General features: G+C 40.0%; 3 protein-coding genes across 4 annotated transcripts in view; all 3 read right to left on the bottom strand.

The window, feature by feature from the left end:
• Nucleotides 1-19,627, bottom strand: part of LOC127868686 (G protein-activated inward rectifier potassium channel 3-like) — a 318,245-nt gene that overhangs the window by 205,078 nt on the left and 93,540 nt on the right. The window lies entirely within an intron of this gene.
• LOC127868700 (WD repeat domain phosphoinositide-interacting protein 4-like) overlaps nucleotides 1-19,627 on the bottom strand; it is a 379,045-nt gene that overhangs the window by 304,877 nt on the left and 54,541 nt on the right. The window lies entirely within an intron of this gene.
• LOC127868703 (uncharacterized) lies at nucleotides 286-15,769 on the bottom strand. Of its 2 annotated transcripts, none has more exons than XM_052410700.1 (6): nucleotides 15,751-15,769; nucleotides 2,748-2,943; nucleotides 2,352-2,461; nucleotides 1,949-2,085; nucleotides 1,356-1,540; nucleotides 286-581 (listed from the first exon to the last, which is right to left on the bottom strand). In XM_052410700.1, exons 2-6 carry the CDS (start codon nucleotides 2,913-2,915, stop codon nucleotides 495-497), a joined length of 687 nt encoding a protein of 228 aa, XP_052266660.1. In that variant the 5' UTR covers nucleotides 2,916-2,943; nucleotides 15,751-15,769; the 3' UTR covers nucleotides 286-494. The 2 variants fall into 2 exon arrangements, with proteins under 2 accessions (XP_052266660.1, XP_052266659.1); XM_052410699.1 differs by lacking the exon at nucleotides 15,751-15,769 and adding an exon at nucleotides 3,732-3,890.

Here is a 19,627-nt window from a genome sequence, read left to right as displayed (position 1 = left end):
AAAATCTGATTCGCGTCTATTACAGAACCACAACTCATACAATGTTTTCATAACTCCATTCATGTGTATAAAATGTGAAGCTTATTTTTATAATGTTATGAGATAAATATGATATTAATACAACTATGGTTATACAAAGAAATAAACTTATGTTGATTGATGAATAATATGAATTATACGCATGTCGCGTAGGTGAATTAACATACTGTCCTATACGTGATTATCATATAATGTCAATAAATATATATACGACCATTTTTATTTGGCAAGAAAATATCAGAGGCATTTTAATTATACAATGGTTTATTCAACACTCAAATAAATACTCGACCAGATCTATTGGAAACAATATGGAAAGTACACCATAGTGAAGCAACACAAAGCATAACTAAATAATGTAATATCAAAATGCACTGATGTAATTTCAAAAGAAAATAAACATGAAGTGATACATAAATTCAATGCAAGTGATAAATTATATGTAAATTGTCAAGTTACTGTGCGGCCAATAGTTTCACCATCTCCTCTCCCGTCTTGGTGGCCGAAGCGGGATTCTGACCACTGACCAGCCGTCCACTGACCTTCAGTATACACAGAACAAACGTAACGGTCAAGAAGTAATTGCTATAAACATTGTTTACACTAACAGAAATGACATACGTTTGTCAACATAATTAAATCTTAGTATAAGAAATGCACGGAAATACAAACATATACTATAAAAGTATAGTATATAATATGAAAACACGATGATGTACTGCTATCGGATGAATTAAGATGAAATGAAGATGTAAATCCTCACTCACATATTTATGAAAGGGTCGTGATTTAATGCATATCATATTCTATAGCCCATTTATCAATTTAGGCATTTTGTAAAGATACCTTGTCAAATCTCAGCATTCATATTTTTGGACACACCTGGTAAATTAATATGATTTAAATGAAACAATTAACAGTGGTCACGAGACACAAACCAATATGGTCTGTCTGAAAAATCCTTAACCCATTTATGCCTAGCGTCTAGAAAAGGGGCCTTGGCAAACAGCGTAGACCCAGATGAGACGCCGCATAATGCGGCGTCACATCAGGGTATGCGCTGTTTGCTTAAAAGCATTTCTGTTAAAAATATTCTAAATATAGAAGTAAATATAATAGACATCTCTAATTTTGGAAATAAATTGATCCGATTAAGAAGGATGGGAGAATCCACTAGGCAAAAATGGGTTAATATTTTATGATTTAATGAATATCTTGACATCATATAGTTGGAAAATATCAGCCACAGACGAATTATGCATGTGTTTTTGCAAGATATCAGCTATCGAACGGAAAAGGAACACAAAGATGATCACCTGTACATTACACGCCCAATTGTCAGCGCCAACAAATTTTGCCCCCAACTCGCGTAGTTTGGTTTCCAGCATGAAAGGCATAGCAGACGACAACTTCACAGCGTCCTCCTCCGAATTCGTGAATGAAGTCACGGTCTGACCTTTGACCAAGCTTTCGCCTGACGACAGCTTAACTGGGACAAAACCTACATAAAGGAAAATAAAAGTAAAATGTTATGCATATTTTCCAAAAACGCATCGAATGTTCTTTCACACTACATAGCATAACCGTGTATATTAATTTACAAGAAATGGGGCACTCAACTCTTGTTTAGCCGTTTGAAAATGTTGCAGTAGTAAAACTAAAGTTGCAGCCCTAAACAAGATTATACAACGTATCACTGGATAATGATTTGATGACCGCGCTCTGAGAAAACGGGGCTAATTGCATGTGCGTAGAGTGTCGTCGCAGATCAGCCTGCACAGTCTGCACATATTAATCAGGGGCGACAATTTCCGCATATGTGGTTTTTCGGTTAAAGAAAGTCTCTTCTTAGAGAACTACGTTAATCTGAGACGACACCCAGAAGAGGCTCATTTCGAATGCACTTTACCGACAGTTCCGTGGCAGACGGCGCCCAGAATGCCGCCGTTTTCGTAAATGTCGGCTGCAAGTTTGGCGATATCTTTGGCAGCAGGCATGTCGAACATTGGTGCGTGACCGCCGACATAAAACAGGCCTTTGAAGTCACTGAAATAGGGGGAAAACATTACTAACCCATGAAATATTCATGCAATATTACTACCCCATTAAATATTCATGCAATATAACACGTCCATGCAATGCTGATGCAAAATTTAGATACGTCTGTCACCAGGAAAGAAACGCAATACTCGCAGATACGCAAATCAAGACGAAAGATAGGCAGGAAGAGTGATATACATAATCAACGTATTACTGTCTACGAAATGGACCCTGCTTTTACACTCAAACTTTGCTAACAAAACAAAACCTACGCGGGTTTCAACTCGGAAGCTTTCACCGTCTTGTCTAGCTTTGTCACGTGATGCTTTAGGAATTCCTTGCAGACGGCATCGTCCTTGAACGTCTGGCCACTCCCTTCGTCCTGAAACACAGCCCGTGAGGGAAAATTGTGACCCGCATCAGGTACTGCACAGTTTTTTTTTTAAACACAAGTACTTAAGTAACATAGTTATTATGAAAAAGTAAACTTAATACTTTCTGTGCCATTAAATCCCTTTGTCTCGGCATCTGCACGTCGCATGTGTTTTTTTCTGGGTCTGTCTGTCAGCTTATTATAAGTCTGTCTGTTTTTGTATACAAGTGTCTTGCTGTATTGCTGAACGTTCGACTGTCCATCTACAAGTCCAATTCCCACAATGACATCTTACCATCGGAGCTTTCCCTCCCTTAGGGCTGACGAATGTAATCTGGTACCCGGCCTTTGAGAGAACCTCGTACGGATGCGCTGCCTCCGGTAGGTACCAGCCTGTCTGCTTTCCGGTTGTTCCAAGTTTATCATTGCTGCTTACGACAAAAATGACTTTTCCCTTCGACATTTTGAACGTCAATGTGAGTGAATGAAATCTGTGAAAAAATATGAAAGATTGCATCCAGGTAAAATCCTACAATTGACAAATACCAATATGCTTTATAAAACATGATTCAGTCGGTGAATCCGTTCGGGACTAAGTATGTGTAGTATGTCAATACAATTTATACTTCTTACATGTTTGATTTAAAACCAAATCAGTCATCTGTATGCACATACAGTCATATAACTGTCATAAATTAGAAATCTTGACGGCCTTTCTGCCATTGCATTATGAAAGAGGAGTCCAGAAACAGAAGTAGTTTAATGCAGACATATACGATTGTTGTTACAAATATTTATATGATATCCAATTATTCATTGACAGTGATGTTTATTCTCACCTTGCCGAACTTAATCTTAACTGCCTACGGAAATTGCCGAGCGAGTCAATATTTATTATTATGTAACAGTCTGACATAATTTACCATGTATCTAGGTAATAATTATCAGAAAGTCTACATTTCTTCCATCTAACATCATTTCATTTTGATAATAATAATAAAATAAGATGTACATAACCGAGTGATATTTTCTTTTTACCACACTTCAGTTTTATTATAAGAAATAAGGTTTGTATTACCGAGCGCAATAATGTTTTGCTAAAGAAAAGGAATGATTTAGTTGTCACAATAGCATGGTACAGCTCTAGATAAACACCCGTGTTTGCAGAGGGTGAAGGTTACATTTGAATATAACATTTTAAAGAGGAAAATGATGTTCAGCTTCATGTCTTTAAAGATTTCTTACGTTATTTAAAAATAAAGAATTTAGCTAAACTTACCTTGTGGTTAGAAGTGTACGATCCTTACGTTATTATGCGTTATATACCTCTAAAATGTGTGTTCTAATTTTTGACACAAGTTCTACCTGTGTCAAATAATAGAATACAAGCATAGCATAAATACCGCAGAATAAAGTATGACCTAGGTAGTTCGTATAATTCAGGTTAATATTTGCTTTTGAAAACGTTTATTTGCTTTTGATAACGCTACCTATGCTACGGGTTAAGTTTGTTGAAAACAATCCATTAATTGAAGGAGTGAGTTCAATTTAAAGGTTATAATTATGGTTTTAACGTGCTCCCCTTTTTACCAAATGTACCTTAAAAATGCATGACGCAAGAGCATTGCATTGTTTGTCAAAATATTTTCCATTTCAATAACACAACTTTAATGTTTTTTCATCAGTGTGTTTTTTGTATTTTTCAAAAAAATTGTAAATTTGACAATTATTGTTTACGTTTTATTTTATTTTTCAGTTTAGGAATCTTGAATTTGACAATTTACTGACATAAAATACCTATCCACCCTTATTTAATTGCTTATATAACATAAACAAAACAATTATATGCCTTAGTAACAAGAGGGTATAGCAATAATACGAGTTGAAACAATTTACGGCTCAGCAGATCACTCGAATGCAACAACTTCAGTGACCGAAACGAGCCTAACGAACACGAGTAAACGACCATGTTTAAGGTAGACCAGTGCACGAGTAACCGGCCATGTTAAAGGATGTACTGTGCACGAGTAATCGACCATGTTAAATGTATACAAGTGCATGCATAACCAATGATGTTTAAGGTAGACCAGTGCACGAGTAAGCGACCATGTTTAAGATAGACCAGTGCACGAGTAACCGACCATGTTTAAGGTATACAAGTGTACGAGTAACCGACCATGTTTAAGGTAGACCAGTGCACGAGTAACCGACCATGTTTAAGGTAGACCAGTGCACGAGTAACCGACCATGTTTAAGATAGAATAGTGCACGAGTAACCGACCATGTTTAAGGTAGACCAGTGCACGAGTAACCGACCATGTTTAAGGTAGACCAGTGCAAGAGTTACCGACCATTTATGAGGTAGACAAGTGCACGAGTAACCGACATATTGAGGTGGACCAGTGCACGAGTAACCGACCATGTGTGAGGAAGACCAGTACATGCGTTACCGACCATGTTAAAGGTAGACCAGTGCACGAGTAACCGACCATGTTTAAGGTAGACCAGTGCACGAGTAACCGACCATGTTTAAGGTAGACCAATGCACGAGTAACCGACGTCGTTTAAGGTAGACCAGTGTACGAGTAACCGACCATGCTTAAGGTAGACCAGTGCACGAGTAACCGACCATGTTGAAGGTAGACCAGTGCACGAGTAACCGACCATGTTTAAGGTAAACCAGTGCACGAGCAACCGACCATGTTTAAGGAAGACCAGTGCACGAGTGACCGACCATGTTAAGGTAGACCAGTGCACGAGTTACCGACCATGTTAAAGGTAGACCAGAGCACAAGTAACCGACCATGTTTAAGGTAGACCAGTGTACGAGTAACCGACCATGTTTAAGATAGACCAGTGTACGAGTAACCGACCTTGTTTAAGGTAGACCAGTGCAAGAGTAACCGACCATGTTTAAGATAGACTAGTGTACGAGTAACTGACCATGTTTAAGGTAGACCAGTGTACGACTAACCGACCATGTTTAAGATAGACCAGTGCAAGAGTAACCGACCATGTTTAAGGTAGACCAGTGCACGAGTAACTGACCATGTTTGATAAAGACCAGTGCACGAGTAACTGACCATGTTTAAGGTAGACCAGTGCGCGAATAACGGACCATGTTTAAGGTAGACCAGTGCACGAGTAAAGATCAGTGCACGAGTAACCGACCATGTTTGGGATAGACCAATGTACGAGTAACCGACCATCTTTAGGTAGACCAGTGCACGAGTAACCGACCATGTTTGAAGTAGACCAGTGCACGAGTAACCGATCATGTTTAAGGTAGACCAGTGAACGAGTAACCGACCATGCTTAAGGTAGACCAGTGCACGAGTAATCGACCATGTTTAAGGTAGACCAGTGCACGAGTAACCGACCATGTTTAAGATAGACCAGTGCACGAGTAACCGACCATGTTTAAAGTGGACCAGTGCACGAGTATCCGACCATGCTTAAGGTAGACCAGTGTACGAGTAACCGACCATGATTAAGGTAGACCAGTGAACGAGTAACCGACCATGCTTTAGGTAGACCAGTGCACGAGGAACCGACCATGTTTAAAGTAGACCAGTGCACGAGTAACCGACCATGTTTAAGATAGACCAGTGCACGAGTAACTGACCATATTTAAGATAGACCAGTGCACGAATAACCGACCATGTTTAAGATAGACCAGTGCACGAGTAACCGACCATGTTTAAGATAAACCAGTGCACGAGTAACCGACCATGTTTAAGATAGACCAGTGCACGAGTAACCGACCATATTTAAGATAGACCAGTGCACGAGTAACCGACCATGCTTAAGATAGACCAGTGCACGAGTAACCGACCATATTTAAGATAGACCAGTGCACGAGTAACCGACCATGCTTAAGATAGACCAGTGCACGAGTAACCGACCATATTTAAGATAGACCAGTGCACGAGTAACCGACCATTCTTAAGATAGACCAGTGCACGAGTAACCGACCATGTTTAAGATAGACCAGTGCACGAGTAGCCGACCATTCTTAAGATAGACAAGTGTACGAGTAACTGACCATTCTTAAGATAGACCAGTGCACGAGTAACTGACCATTCTTAAGATAGACCAGTGCACGAGTAACTGACCATTCTTAAGATAGACCAGTGCACGAGTAACCGACCATTCTTAAGATAGACCAGTGCACGAGTAACTGACCATTCTTAAGATAGACCAGTGCACGAGTAACTGACCATTCTTAAGATAGACCAGTGCACGAGTAACTGACCATTCTTAAGATAGACCAGTGCACGAGTAACCGACCATTCTTAAGATAGACCAGTGCACGAGTAACCGACCATGTTTAAGATAGACCAGTGCACGAATAACCGACCATTCTTAAGATAGACCAGTGCACGAGTAACCGACCATTCTTAAGATAGACCAGTGCACGAGTAACTGACCATTCTTAAGATAGACCAGTGCACGAGTAACTGACCATTCTTAAGATAGACCAGTGCACGAGTAACCGACCATTCTTAAGATAGACCAGTGCACGAGTAACCGACCATGTTTAAGATAGACCAGTGCACGAGTAACCGACCATTCTTAAGATAGACCAGTGCACGAGTAACCGACCATTCTTAAGATAGACCAGTGCACGAGTAACCGACCATTCTTAAGATAGACCAGTGCACGAGTAACCGACCATGCTTAAGATAGACCAGTGCACGAGTAACCGACCATGTTTAAGATAGACCAGTGCACGAGTAACCGACCATTCTTAAGATAGACCAGTGCACGAGTAACCGACCATGTTTAAGATAGACCAGTGCACGAGTAACCGACCATTCTTAAGATAGACCAGTGCACGAGTAACCGACCATGTTTAAGATAGACCAGTGCACGAGTAACCGACCATTCTTAAGATAGACCAGTGCACGAGTAACCGACCATGTTTAAGATAGACCAGTGCACGAGTAACCGACCATGCTTAAGATAGACCAGTGCACGAGTAACCGACCATGTTTAAGATAGACCAGTGCACGAGTAACTGACCATGTTTAAGATAGACCAGTGCACGAGTAACCGACCATGTTTAAGATAGACCAGTGCACGAGTAACCGACCATGTTTAAGATAGACCAGTGCACGAGTAACCGACCATGTTTAAGATAGATCAGTGCACGAGTAACCGACCATGTTTAAGATAGACCAGTGCACGAGTAACCGACCATGTTTAAGATAGACCAGTGCACGAGTAACCGACCATGTTTAAGATAGACCAGTGCACGAGTAACCGACCATGTTTAAGATAGACGAGTGCACGAGTAACCGACCATGTTTAAGATAGACCAGTGCACGAGTAACCGACCATGTTTAAGATAGACCAGTGCACGAGTAACCGACCATGTTTAAGATAGACCAGTGCACGAGTAACCGACCATGTTTAAGATAGACCAGTGCACGAGTAACCGACCATGTTTAAGATAGACCAGTGCACGAGTAACCGACCATGTTTAAGATAGACCAGTGCACGAGTAACCGACCATGTTTAAGATATACCAGTGCACGAGTAACCGACCATGTTTAAGATAGACCAGTGCACGAGTAACCGACCATGTTTAAGATAGACCAGTGCACGAGTAACCGACCATGTTTAAGATAGACCAGTGCACGAGTAACCGACCATGTTTAAGATAGACCAGTGCACGAGTAACCGACCATGTTTAAGATAGACGAGTGCACGAGTAACCGACCATGTTTAAGATAGACCAGTGCACGAGTAACCGACCATGTTTAAGATAGACCAGTGCACGAGTAACCGACCATGTTTAAGATAGACCAGTGCACGAGTAACCGACCATGTTTAAGATAGACCAGTGCACGAGTAACCGACCATGTTTAAGATAGACCAGTGCACGAGTAACCGACCATGTTTAAGATAGACCAGTGCACGAGTAACCGACCATGTCTAAGATAGACCAGTGCACGAGTAACCGACCATGTTTAAGATAGACCAGTGCACGAGTAACCGACCATGTTTAAGATAGACCAGTGCACGAGTAACCGACCATGTTTAAGATAGACCAGTGCACGAGTAACCGACCATGTTTAAGATAGACCAGTGCACGAGTAACCGACCATGTTTAAGATAGACCAGTGCACGAGTAACCGACCATGTTTAAGATAGACCAGTGCACGAGTAACCGACCATGTTTAAGATAGACCAGTGCACGAGTAACCGACCATGTTTAAGATAGACCAGTGTACGAGTAACCGACCATGTTTAAGATAGACCAGTGCACGAGTAACCGACCATGTTTAAGGTAGACCAGTGTACGAGTAACCGACCATGTTTAAGGTAGACCAGTGTACGAGTAACCGACCATGTTTAAGGTAGACCAGTGTACGAGTAACCGACCATGTTTAAGGTAGACCAGTGTACGAGTAACCGACCATGTTTAAGGTAGACCAGTGTACGAGTAACCGACCATGTTTAAGGTAGACCAGTGTACGAGTAACCGACCATGTTTAAGGTAGACCAGTGCACGAGTAACCGACCATGTTTAAGGTAGACCAGTGCACGAGTAACCGACCATGTTTAAGGTAGACCAGTGTACGAGTAACCGACCATGTTTAAGGTAGACCAGTGCACGAGTAACCGACCATGTTTAAGGTAGACCAGTGCACGAGTAACCGACCATGTTTAAGGTAGACCAGTGCACGAGTAACCGACCATGTTTAAGATAGACCAGTGCACGAGTAACCGACCATGTTTAAGGTAGACCAGTGTACGAGTATCCGACCATGTTTAAGATAGACCAGTGCACGAGTAACCGACCATGTTTAAGGTAGACCAGTGCACGAGTAACCGACCATGTTTAAGGTAGACCAGTGCACGAGTAACCGACCATGTTTAAGATAGACCAGTGCACGAGTAACCGACCATGTTTAAGGTAGACCAGTGTACGAGTAACCGACCATGTTTAAGATAGACCAGTGCACGAGTAACCGACCATGTTTAAGATAGACCAGTGCACGAGTAACCGACCATGTTTAAGGTAGACCAGTGCACGAGTAACCGACCATGTTTAAGGTAGACCAGTGCACGAGTAACCGGCCATGTTTAAGATAGACCAGTGCACGAGTAACCGACCATGTTTAAGGTAGACCAGTGCACGAGTAACCGACCATGTTTAAGATAGACCAGTGCACGAGTAACCGACCATGTTTAAGATAGACCAGTGCACGTGTAACCGACCATGTTTAAGATAGACCAGTGCACGAGTAACCGACCATGTTTAAGGTAGACCAGTGCACGAGTAACCGACCATGTTTAAGATAGACCAGTGCTTGTGTTTTCACCAAGCTTCTACTGGAAATCTTACGTACACAAAGGTTAAAATAAGTGGAAATGTTGGCAAAATCTATGTTTAATCCACAGACAGACAGACGGACGGACGGAACGACTGACGGGCGGGCGGACGGGCGGGCGGCGAGGCAGGCGGGTGGCGAGGCGGGCGGTAAGTCGGGCGGGCGGGCGGGAAGGAGGGCAGTCGGGCGGGCAGGCGAGCGGGTCTGCGTGGAGGAGGGCGGACAGGCGAGCGGGTCTACGGGCAGGCGGGCATGCGCTTGGGCTGGTATTGATTTCACCCAGTTTGCATAATGGTGAACATAATGTAAGATTTATTATGCATTGCTGTGCAGTGTATCAGTTACAAAATGTCTAGCCCGATGACCTTTTTACAGTCAGGTCAATTCATGTATACGAGTGAATCGAAGCATTATGTGCCAATTCACAAAAACAAAAGACTACTTATTATACCTGATAGACTCACTGGTCTGTAATACAGACGTGGTCTTAAGCTTATTGGGCAACAACAGAATACACAGATTATTTTTAGAGGAACCAACTGTACACTACAAGTGATACCGATGATTATTCTTCTAATCTATAGGCGTTATGTGGATAGCTACTTTATGCTTTGGATGCTCATACCCTGCAGTGAAAACAGTGTATGATCGGGTAGTCACTATTCTGTGTAGACATATTATTAATATCGGTGGACTATTTAACGGAACCATTAAATTTTTAAGGTAAACAAAAAATTTGATGAAAACCAACTTTTTAAATTTCCTGGTACATTCCAGAAATTCACAAATAGAGGGCACACTGTCTCATCACGCCCGTTTAAAACACCACAGTATCAAAATGTTTGCGAAAATAACATTAAGAATGTCATTTTAATTTCCACAATAAGTGACATTTATTACGCATTTTCTATGACCTCACGAAAACAATTCTAACTAATCGAAGAAGACCACGCCCGCGAATGTTTACCATGATGTCTACGTTGAGTCTGTTTCTGTGCGTTGTCATCCTAATGCACAGCAGCGACGCCATCAGCTACTTCGACCACATCCAGAACTATTTGAGATTCGTTTCCGCGTACATCCTAGATGGCCATGATACTATAAATTTCCCGCCTTTGAAGAACGCTAGCGACGTGATGAAGGTCAACGTCGGCTTCTATCTCTATGCTGTCAACGGGTTCGATGAAGTTGCTGGAAACATACAAGTGGTAGCGGCGCTTGCCATGTCTTGGCGGGATGAAATGTCAACTATTCACTCAATTACATACAACATTAAGGACCGGAAAGACTTCTTGGTCCCATACGATAACATATGGAGGCCAAAATTGGTTCTTACAACAGCAATAGGCGAAACTACCGAAGTCGGGGACATATCGTACATATGTCGATACAACATGGAGACTGGCACTGTAACTTGGAAACCGCGCATCGTAATAAGCAGTTCGTGCACACCAGATGTGACGTATTACCCATTCGATAAACAGGTCTGCAGGTTTGTTTACACGCCTTGGGGTTTCCGGTCCGACGAAGTGCGGTTAGTAGAGAGCTTCAGTGAATGGAACTTGGACCAGTATGGCGAATCCGGAGAATGGAACATAGGTGAAACTTCTACCCGAACGTTCGAAGCTGACAACTCGTCGTTCATAGAGTTTGAAATGACAATGACAAGGAAGCCACTGTATTTCGCGTTCAATATCATTTTGCCGGTATTAGTTTTATGCCTCCTAAACTCCACCGTATTTCTGCTGCCCGCGGAGTCTGGAGAACGCGTTGGGTTCTCGGTCACGTGCTTCCTGTCGTTCATGGTTGTACTGAACATGATTATGGACATCATGCCGAGGAGTTCCAGTCCCATCTCGTACCTGTGTTTCTACCTAGTAATCATGATGTCAAACAGTGGCGGCATGACGCTTGTCACCATTCTCATGATGCGCGTATACCACAAGCCGGAGAAGAGCACAGTACCAATATGGTTGCAACGAACGGTAACCTTCATCAATTGTGGGTGTGCAAAGCTTCGCTGCTGTGTGTTGTGTTGTAGGGCCTTGAGAAGGGAATGCTGTTGTGAGGATAAGCGCAAATGTGGTTGTAGAAATCCTAGTGACGACAAAAGCACGGAAGATACGTTAATTGAGATCACTGTAAATCCGGACTTAGAAATAATTGAGAACGAAAGAGAACCCATTAAGAAAACGATTGTGGAGGAAACGGAGAAATCTCCGTGTTGTTTCGTTGCTTTTAAAAGGATGGAGAAAAATGAAGGCACGAGTTGCTGCGGTTGTTTGATAGGAGTTCGGAAATGCAACTGTTCGTTTTTAGATGATGACATGACTCTACAGAAGAAAGGCTCTCAATTGAAAGGCAAGAAAACAAGCCTACCTGAAAAAGACGCAACCCAAGGTCTGGAATCGGAAGGTGTCTCGTGCTTTGGCAGTAATCAGAAAATTCGTCAGGATATTTCAGTGGAAATACCATCTTCACAAAACAGCGTAAATAGCGGAGAAACTGTCAGGGAGATGCGAGCTTTGCAGATTGGTGTTGCTAACAAAAACAAAGAAAAACGAGGCATATGCTTTCCTATGAAACATGTGCCGGAAAACGACGAACTTGACAATCAAACAACATATAACACAAAAGTGATGTCCCGTAAAAAGTCTCCTCAGAAGAGGCATGACAATACTCCATCAACAAAACCAGATTTGGATGCCGACGTTTTACCTGAAATAAAACAAAATGAAGTAGAAAAGAAAAAACTTGACACAAAAGATGCACTTCGAACAACAACACGTCCTGGTATATCATTATTTAATATCGATAAAGAGGATGACATCCCGCAAAATGAAGTGAATATAAAAACATTATCGCAGAAACTGTCTGAAACCTATGGGAAGATGATCGTTGACGAAGAAGAAAACGACCCAGAAACCACTGACCCAATAAAAGATAAGGAAAAAGGCAGACGTAAAACTTTCAAACTTCTGGCCAGTCAGACGACATCATCAGGATTGCGTGTATCAGTCAAAGAACCCAGAGAGGGAAACGAAAAAGCGCTAGAGGATACTTCCTTCCGTAAAACAATCCGAAGCAAGAAGCAAGCCTCAACAAAACTAGAAGATGTAAACGCCACACGAGAACGTTCAGATCCTAACTTAAGTGCTCGAAACGTTCGACCTGGTGGTGCCAAAAATGCTTATTCGGACCAATCGGAATCATCAGATACTGACACAGTTGATAATACGAATCAAGGAGTACCGGATATCATTAAAACTGCACGGAAGGGTTGGACTCGGGTGCAGGAAAATCTACCAAAAACTTCGAAAAGCGGGAACGTCATTGTACCTTTGTCCAAGATCTTTAGTAATGCGAGGAAACTAAAAGAAGAGGAAGCTGACCAGGACGCTGATTCGCTGGCTGACCTGGAGGAGGATGTAGAATGGGCGGAAGTGGGCAGGATTTTGGATACGTTCTTTTTCCTGGCATTCTCGGGAGGCCAGGCGTTTTTCACGATTGCGTTTCTTCTTCCAATATTTACGTACAGTTAAAATAGCGTTCTTTATTACAATTACGAAATTTTGTTTGGTTTGCATAGATACATGTAGCCAGTATGTGTACAGTTTTATGGCGTGAACGATCTGGAATTAACTTTTGAAACTTATTAAATATGTACAAAGTTTTCAGAAGAAAAACAAGCTTCGAACAATTCTCATGCAGGATGAGTGGTTTAAGTACATTGTTACGATAATACATCAAATACACCGTAGTCAAAAACTTTATTTAACAGCTTACACAATTTAAAACACATATCAATGTCATGAATTTAATATGTTTTAATTAATTAGTAAAGATAACAAACGAATAATGACAAGGGTGTAATTAACAAAAGTATTCATGTGGTAAATTTTTAATCACAGGGTGCTGCATACAATCAACAAATACCAGTCATGCGGATAGAATGGTAAATATTTTGCACTTCACCCATCCCACCCCAACACTCATCTAGCCATGTAATTTCAATTTTCCATTAATTGGACGTTTATGTTTGTTAAAGTTTAAAACGAAAGCTCCGAATTAAACAATTACCTCAAGTGGAGAAATTGGAAATCAAGTTATTTATAATATTTTGGACCAATTAAGACTGCGCATGCATGTAAAATAGACAAAGGTATATAACTATGTAAATAATACAACTAATGTGATCATGCTTTTAAAGGACTTGTTAACATGTGTTCATAATTTTGAAAATATAATTAAAATAAGTGCTAACTCTTGGAATCGAACACGGTGACTCTAGAAGCAAATGCTAAATCGTTACCATTGCACCACACAGGTTTTTAAACCAAGCCAAGTAATCGTAAATGTGTCTAACGCCAAATGCGGCCATCGTAGCTCCATACCAGTCGCAACAGGAACTTCTTTGTTTGCTACTAAGGCACGTAAGGTTAACCCATTTATGCCTAGCGTCTAGAAAAAAGTCCTTGGCAAACAGCGTAGACCCAGATGAGACGCCGCATGATGCGTTGTCTCATCAGGGTCTGCGCTGTTTGCTTAAAGGAATTTCTGTGAGAAATATTCTAAATATAGAAATAAATATACTAGACATCTCTAATTTTGGAAATAAATTGATCCAATTTTGAAGGATGGGAGAGTCTACTAGGCATAAATGGGCTAAGTGATCTCATTAGTGGGCAATGTAGCTTCTTACCTGACTGCGCGAATGGACAGGCCAGTATTTAGCAACGCTGCTCGCAAAGGCGTAAGACCAATATCGCATGAAGTGGCTCATATATCTATCCATGAAGTTTGATCCGAATCCGGTCTGTTTTTATATAGAGGATAGGTGGACATGAAAGACTGACACAGAGACACAACATGTTATGCAGAACTGTAGAGTTAAAAGTCGCGGATAATGCACTTCTACTAACGACACTCATAAATGCATGTTAATTAAGTCGTACAAAAACGCCATTACAGACATACACACGTGCTGAACCCAATATACCAAGAACAACTTTTTGTGCCTATGTAATAATTATTGGAACCAAAAGTCAACAAAAGGGGACATTTATATTCATGATTATTATTGTCAAGTATTGAAAGCACTTAATCAAAAAACAGTTTGATGAATAGCATGTTATATTGAAAACACATTAAATGAAGAAAAAAATCTATATGCATTATCCGCCTTTGATACGCTGTTGACAGTGAATGAATAGAAATTAAACGATTTGAATTCGTATCAGCAATTGACGACATTGATGACATGAAAATTAAATACAAATATGTGATTAACAATAATTTGCAACAATTATCTTTCTGCACCAAAGTACGATTAACGCTGTGATAAGAAACGGGTCTTTAAAGGGTTTTTGAGTTCAATAAACACTTAATGTATCTTTCACTAATTTGCAGGATATACCGGGGAAACTTAGAATATCAGTCTGCTTCCTTGTATTTTGTTAATGTTATATATCAGGTGAGGCTTAGAATATAATAAAAGCGAGGTTAGCCGAGTCGTTTTTTTTTATTCGCGCCGAGCCTTGCTTACATATCACAAAACGATAGGGAAATTACCTGTATATCATTTTTGTGTACCTTTGTATCAGGTCCATTGCAACGTATAGGTATGAAGTAATTATCTTGTTTTGAAACGTCAATAATTTTGATATAATGCAAACAAAATAATTACTTGCTGTAATAAACTTGTCAAGATAGGTATCAAAGCCGGATTTCGTTTTAGAATTTAGTTTCAATTCAAGGTTTAATTTTCTTTTAAAGATATTTTAGACGCAAAAACTCTACTCGTTATGACACAACATCCGACCGGTTATTAGGAAAGTGACGAAGGGAAGTTTTTGTATATACGAAGCTATATATACGGATGAAAAAGGAATCTTTTACAGAGCGTGCCGATGCTGTATTTTCAGAACGCATTCAGTTAGCATTGAATAACCTTACCGGTAAAAGGAAGGTATTAACAACTCGAGAATATGGTGAAAAATCTCATATACGTATGGTTCGTCCTAGCGACGTTGTGTGGTCAACATCCAGGCCTATCTATTTTACTAGTGACGTTGGATGACGCCGTTGGCGATGTTTTTGAAGCCTACACCGAAAAAACAACGGTTCTTCCTGTGCAGGCTGTTGGCGACAAAATTGACGTCGACGTTGGAATGCACATCACATCCATAGTGGACGTGGACTCTGATTCGGGTACGGTGACTCTTACAGGATACTTCACAATCACCTGGATTGAAGAGCGACTAACTCCGATTGCAGATGACGTGTCGGTGCTCTTTTCCGGTTCTCTAGTTTGGTTTCCCCCTCTAAGAATAGCCAACTCCGCTAGTGCGAATTCATTACTGGCGTCAGAATCGGAAAAAGTCAAATTAAATTTGAAGACGCACAAAGCTACGTGGAGGCCGTTCTTTTATACAACCGTTGGTTGTACTGGAGGCAAATTCTTTCCATTTGAGGAATTCGGCTGTGCATTGCATATAGAGACTCCAGACCACGATGTTACTGAACTTGACTTAAATGCAACCGCATATACAATTGCAACCGATCGGTATACTGAGAACTGGGAATGGCTTTTAGCGTCGACGTCTGTTACACGTCACGTCAAGGATACCGTAGCAAGACTTGATTTCGCGTTGACCATCAGAAGATCTTCAGTGTACTATGCAAGCGTTATTATACTTCCGGTTGTGCTAATAAGTTTTCTGCATTCCTTTGTCTTTGTATCTTCGACTCGCCTGGACGTTCGGTTGAATTTCAGTATGAAATGTTTCATAGGAATGTTGATTACGACTTTGTTCGTTTTATCGGAAATTCCAAAATCATCTTCGCCAGTTTCTATAGTCATATATTTCCTGTTCGCTGAACTGGTTCTTAATGCTGTAGCCACGACGTTGGTTATACTGATAAACCGGAAATCGACACGCGTGTTTTCATCTTCCGTCGTTTCGCCATCGGTGCCAGCCCCCAAACCGCCTGCAGGAAATGTCAAACGTGCGCGCGCGACTGATTCAACATGGGGTGATAACGAACCAGCGGACGACATTGTATATTTAGAAGACGAAACGATTGCAAGAGGGGGGAAAGAAGCGAACACTAAATGTGCTGATAAGACAGGAGGCAATAACTCCACCATGCTCGACAAAGTGCTCGTGTTGGTCATCCAGGCACTGAATGTTTGTCTGACAGTAGCTTTTTTCATTCCACTTCGCTTCCATGCAGGCAATTAACTGTTGTATTTGTTTAAAAGCCACTACAACTGTTTTCAACCATCATGTTTTTTATTGCACGTTTTTTGTTCAATATAATTTATTGCGGTTAGCCGCGCTTTGGGAAACCCGGGCTTAAAGCATACGCGTGAAGTGTCGTTCCAGATCAGCCTTTGCAACCCACTTAGGCCAAACTGGGACGACATTCTCCTCTATATGGAGTTGTCTTTTGAAGAAAGTCTCTTCCGAACGAAAAAAAAGTATAGCCGGAAAGTGACGTCTCTGAATAGCATGTGCAGACTAGAAAAGATTAATAGTATTTGGGACGATACTAAACTTGCATTAAGCCCGTTTTTTCCGAGACCGGCTCATTTGTTTTTGCTCTCCAGTATTACACTTTCATGAGCGTATGTATCTTGTGAATGTGATAAACGTTATAAAAAGTCATGGGATATTCGGGTTTGTGGGTGAAACATATTTACGATCTTTCTTACACCTTGTTTGTATGACAAATTTCAGTAGACACTTCGCTTACTTACAGTTATTTGATGCATTTGTTGGTTCTATTCTTAACTATGCCTCCGAAATAAAGTCTAAAGAAATAGAACGTACCCATTTAAAGTTCTGTAAACGAATGCTATAAGTAAGACTCAACAGTTGTAACGCATGTGTTTACGGAGAGTTGGGTAGATACCCACTTTACATAAATCGTTTTATAAGAATGTTAAAATATTGGTTTAAAATTAGATTGAGTGATAATATTATTCTCCATACTGTGTATAATATGAATGTTGAAGAGTGTCATAAAGGAAACATCAATTGGGTCTCACATATTAAACAGTTGTTAAACGATTATGGTTATGGATATGTTTTTAATAACCCTAGCTCTGTGTGTGTTAATTCTTTAATATGCAAGTTTAGAAATAGACTTTTAGATACATTTAAACAGGAATGGTTTGGTACATTAAGTAACAGTCCTGTATTAGACATGTTCAGAGTTTTTAAACCTACAAATGTATACGAATCTTACTTGGATTTGTTACCAAGGAGTTTGCGTACCCAATTTGTTAAGTTAAGAATTTCTGTTCACTCACTGAGAATCCAAACTGGGAGGTATGGGCGTAATAATATTCCTCGCAACGAAAGATACTGTGTTTGTTGCAATAGTAGAGATATTGAAGATGAGTTTCACTTTGTTTGTATTTGTCCATGTTTTAGTGTTGTACGACAAAAATACCTTAAAAGGTATTTATATGTTAATCCATCTGTGTTTAAGTATCACCAATTACTGACTTCATCCGATAAAAACGAACCTGTCAAGTTGTGTAAATATATAAAAGAAGCATTTGTAATTCGCAATTCATTTATCAATAATACCATATAACCGGTATCACCTACAAATCTTTCTGTCATTATATGTTTAGAAAATTTACTATATGCATTTTCTTAATTTGTATTTTTTTGTGTGTTTTATATATATATTTATTTTCAACTTAAATGTAATGAAAACGTGACATATTTATTTATTTTATACTGTTTGTATTAAGCCGATGTACTTATGTATAAGTCTAAATAAAATGTCTGTTCTGTTCTGTTCTGTTCTTACTTGATAGTTTAATTACGTTTATAGATGGACAATAGTATGTGGATACAAATCACTTAAATACAACACTTTCCTTGATCGTCTTATTATGTCTCAGATACGACACTAGTACACTAAAATATGTGTGTCATTCGCATTCATGTTGTCATGTTCTGTCTGCATTGGTGCAATTGATTAAAATCATTTTTAACGCACGTTTTGTTTGTGAGTACCGGTAATTCTGGGCAAAGTGTGACGTTGAGCTAGTCATAAATACGGTTTTTAATCTCAATGCTTTCCATAGCGGCGGTTCATGTTTAAATATGATTAAAAGTATCATTTTGGTGTAGTAGCGAATAAGAACTCGAATTTCTCTCCTGATATAGATGCTGGAGCTAGATTGTTTGCATAGTTCACAAAGTGGACATTTAAAAAAATGTCTCGCATCTTCAATCAAAGCGTTGAAGGCACTGAAGATGTTCGCTATTGCATAATTTAACACGCAATTCATTTTTCAAAATCAATCGCAAGTTTGAAATGAACACACGCCATTCAACTTTATAAAGTGTGTGTCATAGCGCACGGGTTTTGTGTGCACTTTTTATCATCCTTATTATTTCATAGAAATAACTTAGACAAAATAAAAACAACATACTTTTTGGACGTTCTGAAAGCATATAAAGTAAAAATGGCAACGAGAACTTAATTTAAAGAAAATTTGCAGTCACCATCATATTAAAGGAATATTTTTTCTAATATCAAATAACTATCTCACCAAGAAAATAACTTCATAATGAAAGTTCCGTGTACAAAACTTTTGATTTTTGACACCATATACAAATTCAAAATATACAATAATCTTCGTATCTTGTATATGGAGGAATAAAAGTATATAAACATTGCTGTTTATGCTTTACTTGTTACCCGAGCAGTTAACACGGTGTCAACAACTCTGACATAAACATAGGTATAGAGCACTAATGCGCTTTTAGGCATAGCTGTTTTACTCAGTTTTCATTTTAGTGAC

The sequence above is a fragment of the Dreissena polymorpha genome, chromosome 2 (genome assembly GCF_020536995.1).
Source record: "Dreissena polymorpha isolate Duluth1 chromosome 2, UMN_Dpol_1.0, whole genome shotgun sequence".
Lineage (NCBI taxonomy): Eukaryota > Metazoa > Mollusca > Bivalvia > Myida > Dreissenidae > Dreissena > Dreissena polymorpha.
This window is presented reverse-complemented; position numbering and strand designations above follow the sequence as displayed.